The 7,563-nt window shown below is 38.8% G+C and overlaps 1 protein-coding gene across 4 annotated transcripts in view; it reads right to left on the bottom strand.

The window, feature by feature from the left end:
* rhbdl3 (rhomboid, veinlet-like 3 (Drosophila)) overlaps positions 1-7,563 on the bottom strand; it is a 35,648-nt gene that overhangs the window by 5,665 nt on the left and 22,420 nt on the right. For all 4 annotated transcript variants that reach the window (XM_014004958.1, XM_014004960.1, XM_014004959.1 and 1 more), the window contains 3 exons: positions 4,475-4,699; positions 4,151-4,299; positions 791-903 (listed from right to left, as the gene is read on the bottom strand). In XM_014004958.1, coding sequence (XP_013860412.1) covers positions 791-903; positions 4,151-4,299; positions 4,475-4,699 — 487 coding nt within the window. The remainder of the gene's footprint in view (positions 1-790; positions 904-4,150; positions 4,300-4,474; positions 4,700-7,563) is intronic.

The following is a 7,563-nucleotide window of genomic DNA, read 5'->3' as shown; positions in this document are numbered from 1 at the left end:
CACACACACACACACACACACACACACACACACACACACACACACACACACACACACACACACACACACAAATAGAAATTCAGAAAAAGGAGAAATAGTCATGAATATAAAATCCCCAGTTACCTACAGTTACCATCACGTTATTAAACTTTTCCTCCCTCTATCTAGCACGGCGTTTACTGCTACAGGTCTGCAGCATCAGATGAGTTTTTGAAAATAATCTGACACAGAGGTCGATTTCTATTGGTCATTGCTGACCCTGTAAAGTAAAACTGCTTTTGTTTTCAATCCCAGAAATGATTTTATCACCYGAACAGATTTGAACACTGAACGACACCATAAACTGAAGCTTATAGGAAATTAAATTGGTGAAGTTTTTGTTTGTAGAGCTCGCCTCTTTAAAACTTTAAAATTCACCTCTCCTCTCTGTCTTACAGGCTCCATGCTTGTTTTCATAATCTCTGACTGTGCGATTCTSTGATTGAACTTTATTTGACGTGTCTCTTTGCCTGGTCCTATTGTAAATGAAGATTGGGGGCGKGGGGTGTGGGGCTCTTGATGGGGCACTGACAACCCCCTACATCCTGCCTCATCTGCCGGGAGGACAGAGACACAAAGCCATCTGTCCTGGTCGCGCCACACACAGACACACTTCCACATGATTCTGATGGGCTGCTAAATGCATAAAAACATGAAACAAGCAGATGGAACAATGGCGGAACAGAAACGTGAGTGTTTTGTTTTGTCCCACTAGGATGGAGAGCGAGAGGAGAAATCACACGAGGCCCACCTGCCAGCACACCACACACGTAGACCAGGCCGATCCTCAGGGCGCCGTGGACCATTTCTAGAGGGACTCCCACCAGCAGCTGCATGGCCATGTTCAAGCTCAAATGTTCAATCCTGTGACACACACACACACACACGCACACATATATACACACAAACACACATATTATAACCATTAGAGTCAAAGTGGTAAATCTAGCCACAGTTGTTTTTTCAAAAAAATTGACTGAAGGTTTTTACATTTTTAAGTCTAATTGAGCTTTGATGAAGTCTTTTTATTGACACAGCATTAAAGGGATAGTTCAGAACTTTTGAAGTGCAGTTCTGTGGAAATTTATTATTTATCATCTTCACTAATGTTAATGCCCACAACAGGTAGATATTCCATATTTCCACAAAACCTGCTTTCACGATATCTGAAGACTCACTTTAAATCAAAACACAAAGATGACAAAGCCAAAGATCAAAATGCTCCACAAAAATATTTTAAAGGGACAATATTATGTGTTTCTCAGGTATATAGTTCAATTCTATACCATAATWAAGTAACCATGTCACCTTCAGTTGGTATGAAAATGCTGTAAATGTGTATAAATCAAAAATAAACTTGACTTCACATCACAGCTGTTTCTAAACTTCTTGAAATTGGTCTCTGTCTCTTTAAGAACCTCCTACCGCTTCCCATGAGCCCATTTAAGCATGTCATCACAACAGCTTCATGCTGTTTACAACCTGGAGAATCGTAGCCTACTTTTTTAAAATAATATTAATAAAAAGGCAGCAACATTATTCAATATCGGTTTTGGAAAGCTGCAACTCAGGATACAGCTGAACCTTACCGTCAGACCTGGAAAGTACGCTTTCTGAAGAACCGGAGTGATTACAGAGGTCACGTTTCAGCTTGGTAAGATATCGCCCATTCATCCTCGCATTCACATTCATTAATGTTAAGCTAATTTATTTATTACTAAAATGTGGTGTAAGCCAACTAAAGAGCACAGATCGTAATGGAAGTTATGAATGCTAACCGTAGATCACACATAGACCAAACAACCAAACAAAAAACATGAGTTGTTTTTCAGCTTAAGGTGTTTGTGTACTTCTGAGTGCTGGAATTGCATCTTCTTTAGTGATAATCTTGCTCTTAGTCCACTGTTAAATTCCCTTTTGTTCAGAAAGCTATCATTCATAAAGTGGCTCACATAAATATCTAAAAATTGAAACTTCAAAACTCACAACTCAGCCCCTGGTTTGTGTTTCAGTTTGTTGAATATAAGAACGGTACGCATTAACATCACAAATTATGTGTCAAATCACTGGACACATCTGAATGTCTTTCTCTCAGGTTTTATCGATCTTTTTCTGTTTCTACCATTCCTGCTTTCTGTGGCTGAATTCTCTTGTCAGTCCTGATCCAGCAAATGTTAAAGGCATAACAAAAACAAACACAGACAGGGACGACTCKTTCAGGAGTCCTCGGTTTCCCCTCCACCAACTGGCAGTTTGACAGACTAAACAAGCCGCGTCCTGACAGCACATTCTGACAAGCATTTTAGCAACAAACATAAACATTCCCCAAACAAATATGTGCACAGAGACACGAAACTCCTCAGACAGAAACAGGATAAAACAAAGAAAATACTAAAAGCAGACTCCTCAGCTGCAGAGAATGATATCGGCGATCAGAGAGAAACAACAGGACATATTGATCAGCAGGGAGAAGCCTGTCCAACGGCACAAAGGAAACTCCACTTCGGACAACAGCCACCATCTTTATCTCCGCTGCTAATGAGGCTGTGAGGAATGGGCTGCAGAGCTCTGCATACCCATGAGGGGTCCTATTGTGTTTAGATCAACCTGTGCTTTGAGCGGACTCAACAGAAGCACATTTATTTCATTTTATTTTTATCACAAGAGCACAAAAATACAGCTAAACACGGCTGGTACTTCACTCTGGTACAACTCAGAAGTAATCATTGCTTTAGAATCTCAAACAATTCAGAAATGTAAAAATGACACAGTGGAGTCTGCGTGATGCTTAGATGTTATGAGACTGAAGCTACGGTCACAAAACACACTGCAAAGCTCAATTATATTTTTGCTCAGATTGTTTTTTTTTTTTTTTTGCATGTGTCATTCACAGTATAATTTTAACGCTTCCATCATCAAACTCCAGCATACACTGCTGCCACAACACTTAAAACTACCGATCATGACACCTCCTTTCCTCCCTGGGCCTTAAACCTGATCTTTTCAGCATGCCCTGCCAGCCCGAATATCATCAGAAGCTGCAGGTTCTCTGAAGTAAATTACCATTTTATTACTTCTCTTTATTGCTGGGACTAAATTACCCCGAGGAGTAATTAAATCTGAATGACCCAGACTGAACTGATATAAACCACATTTCTCTTCTCACAGAAAAGGAGAGAATATCCAGTGGGATTGATCAAATTAGTCATTATGATATAAAATATAGTGAATTATTGTGACAGCACCATCAAACTGTATACACGTGGCACCAATAATCTAAGATATAATCAAGTTTTTTTGGASATTAACACTTTTTCTTGATTTGCTTTGAAATCTCACAGCTATGAGCATAACATAATTATTTACTTGCCTAATTCATGTTTATCTTYTTTGTTTATTGGATAAATAACTTATGACTTTTCATCAGTTTCAGATTTTCAAACCACAAAAACCTAAATCATCCCAAAGATAAAGTGAAAATATGTTAACAAATGGAACAAAAATCAACATTTAAATGGTAAAAGTTAAACCAAAACCGTTTTGTGAAAAGTCACAAAATATATGTGACCCATCATATCGAAATGAGGATTAAGTCTAAAAGTGGGATGTGAAAAAACAGGCAGATATAGTGTTTTGATGAATACATTTCAAAAATTGTATTTTGTCAAAATATAACAAATAAATGCCTTATCAAAGTATCATTTGAATGAGCTGTCTAAAGTATAATCTTTTTTTTATTAGTAGCTATTGGTCCCCTGATTTTGAGGCAAAACTCCTTATAATTTAGAGATTTTCCCTGTGAGCTAGCAAAGTTTTTGTTTCTTCCCAAATGAGAAATCTCCATATTCAAAACCATTTGATGTTTCCTATTTACTGTATAAAGACATCAAAAATCCCTCATTGAAATTACATAAAATAAGAATTCAGACCAAATATTAATGTATCACCATAACCAACAAGACAAATCAAGTCTTATCTCTGGATCCAAATGGTATCAAAATGTAGTTTTTAAATTCAGGAATCTGAAGATGTGATTAGGTCATTTCGATTTGATGGGTCACATATTTTTGATTACAAAAGACAGAAAGCCACTCGCGAGCTTTGAACTCACCCAGTGTGCATGAAAACGTAGCTGAGGTACCGCCAGGCCTGGACTCGGAGCTGGGGGTGGTAAGGTAGGGGGCTCTTTAAAAAGTTCGGGCTGGACACCTGCAGGACCAGGCGATCCAGCTGGATTCCGTAATACATGAACACTGCWACCTGACAGGGCACAGAACAAACAGCTAGGAAGAATAATGGTTCGGTATGCATCACAACAACATTAACGTCGGTTACTTTTGTGAACAGATGGAAGACGACCAAAATCCAAATCAGTCTCTGCATACCAGTTACAGCTTTACGTTTTAAAAAAAAGATTAACGAACACACAACTTACTTCAGCAATGGTGATCGCCAAGATGAGCCAGGGAGGGGGGCAGTACGTGTAGCTGTCAAAGTACCACTTGCGGTCGACCTCGCGGGGCAACGTTTCGTAGGCGACGTGGCGAACTAACCTCTGGGGCAGCCCCAGCCCGACCTCATCTCTGAGACTGCAGCCTTTCAGCTGCCTGCTGCCCTGCAGGATGGCCCTCCGGAAACTGTTGGAGCGCTTGTTGCTCATCTGGATAAAGGAAACCAGGAGAAGCAGAGACCGTGGGAAAGATGGAAGGACGGGAGAAGAAGAATGGGATCAAAYATCTGGAATTACAACTTCAATTCTCTTAGTTTCCCCTCATCAGCATACAACTATTACCAGATGGGGACACCTGCAGCATCAATTCACAACCAAAATACTTTCCTAACACATCTCTGTCTCTGAGCTCTAGATCTTTTACTTGCAGCCAAGTGTGCATCAATTTTTGTTTGAAAAAAAAAAAAGACTAAAATTTTAGCCCTAATTTTCAAATAATAGTTAATAATTTTTCATCACCATACAGTCAAATCCAAACACACCGTTTAGCTAACAGCAYAAAAACATGTTTCTTTTCTTGAGTCAATACCTCTGTTCCTGTGCAACAGGCAAGTTGTACAAGTGAGAATAATAAGCAGGTGCTAGCGTGGGAGGGAGCTTATATTTATGATGAAGAACCTGAGCCTTACCGACAATGTTTGTTCAGGAAAAAAGAAAACACTATATCAGTTACAAAATGAGAACATTGGTGTAAAAATGAAGGAGGGGGCTTTCTGATAAATGGCACATTTAGTACATTTTGTGCCACTAAGAAAAAAAAGGATCTACAAGACCTGATGTTATCTATATCATCTTATCAACTGATTAAAAAAATACATCTGAATTATTTATTGTCGCAGACATAAAGCTGTTTCAGTCCGAGCTTTCTGCCGTGATCAGCACGGTCTGAAACCTTTGTGTCATTTATTACACTTGCTGAGCACTTAATAAAATTCTGCCTGACAATGCAAAGACATCCATCTCATCTCACCTTTTTCCCCACAGCCTCCCTCCTCTGTCTCCTCCTTACACCTTCACCATTCCCCCTTTTTATTTGTCATCGTGACAGCCCAGTGCTACGTCTGTGTCAAGGCAACTGCAAGAGGTTCCGACATGATTTTAGAGAATTCTTTTTTAATATTAACAAAACACCTAAATGCATATTTGTAGAGTTGGTGCTAAAAGTACAGCAAAATGGAACTGATCTTATTAAAATCTTAAGACAACCCCTTCTATAATTCGACAAAGCTAACATGCTCCAACTCTTATTTTAAATTTATGAAACAAGCAAATCTGAAAACTTTAATGTGCCCCAGCAGCTTTTTCTGGAACTGTTAGTAACAACAAATTTAAATTTTATCCTTTTCTGAAACCAACTATATAAAAAATAGGAAGCTACAACTTGTGTGACACTTTATTTTTCCAGAATTATCATCCAAATTAACAAGGTTAGCCCTGTTAATTTGATATAAAACTTGTTTGGGGAGCAAATTACAGATACAGATAAAACTTTAGGGGGAAAAGCCAATTATTTCTGCTTAAATGTTGAGCCCAGCAAACTGTGGGAAAATGATTACAGGTTACCATGGCCACTTCAGGACCCCACAACAAGGCAAAGTGCACACACAGACCTCCCCCTGACAGCCTTGCTCCATAAAGACAGTCAATTCTTCTGCTGAAGTGATTGCAATTCCTCTCCTTTTAACAAACACAAAAGAAAGAATGGCGTTCTGTGTGCTGACCCTGTGCCAAGGGGAGAAGGGAGAGGCAGAGAGGAGAGGTGAAGGAGACAAATGGGTGTTCAACCAGCAAGAGACGGTTCGACTGTTTGATCAACAGAAAACACAATAACAGAAAAGAAATGTTTGTAAGAAACAGAAGGCGGAGGAAGAAAAGAATAGAAGAAAGAGACAATCCATGTGAGGAGAGTTTTATGAGCTTTTTCTCATAAATGTGACACATGGTGGAAAGTCTGAGGAGCAGCTCATGCTTTAATCTCAGACACCCAACATTGGTGTCAACAGTGGTCTCTAAACTAAAATCAAACAGTCCACTTACAGAACCAAATCTAGGTTTGTGTAGGTGTTTGTGGGTCCCTCAGATCTTATAAAAATAATGCCATGTCACTCCACTAAAGAAAAAAACAAGAGTTCAAATCRTGAATTCAATTCCGATCTATAGCTCCAAACCCAATTATACGTAAATATGAAGACGGGAGCTCTAAAAAAATAACAGTATTTTTCTGAAGTGCCAATATGCAACATTTTAAACACAGCTACAAAGATAGAGTGATTTTTTTCTCATCTCTGTCACATTTCCTTGATGATGCTATGTGTTCAGTCTCCCCTGAAGAAGAGTGCGTATTCCTTCAGAATGAATAAAGTTATTCCTTTTATTAGTCGCGTCTCAAAGCGAGATTGAACTCCTGCAGCTGCAGATGGATGGTCCTGCTGTTATGTGCCACCATCCCAACCACTAATGAGTCACCGGGAGTGTGGGCCCGAATCAGGAAATGACTCAGGAGCATAAACTTGAAGGTTTGTGCCAATCAACTCAGTGAACATCAGTGGACATGAAACAGAGTTTTCACTTGAAATAAATTCAGATAAAACACACTTGGTTTATAATGAGAAAAGTTACTTTTTTGTTTCTTAAAATGCTGAGCATTTGTGTGTGTGTGTGAATATATTTTAATAACAAGCAGAAGGTAGCTAACGCAGAGCAGATCTCTTAAAGTGTGCACACTGTCTGGCAGCAAAGGTAATAGCTAGACAGAAGATGCACCACCTGTGGTGTTTGTGAAGCTCTGATGCAAAGAAATATTGGAGACYGAAAGCAAATTCTTTTAACTATAGCTGCATCCTTTATTCTAACACACCAACAGATTGAAAATTCAGTTTAATACCTGTAACATTCAGACTTGTAGCGACTTTTGTATTCTTTGAACGTAGCTAACTTTAAAAGCTAATAAGAATAGAATAGAATAGAATAGAATAGAATAGAATAGAATAGAATAGAATAGAATAGAATAGAAT

This window comes from Austrofundulus limnaeus, unplaced genomic scaffold (genome assembly GCF_001266775.1).
Source record: "Austrofundulus limnaeus strain Quisiro unplaced genomic scaffold, Austrofundulus_limnaeus-1.0 Scaffold27, whole genome shotgun sequence".
NCBI classification, from domain to species: domain Eukaryota; kingdom Metazoa; phylum Chordata; class Actinopteri; order Cyprinodontiformes; family Rivulidae; genus Austrofundulus; species Austrofundulus limnaeus.
This window is presented reverse-complemented; position numbering and strand designations above follow the sequence as displayed.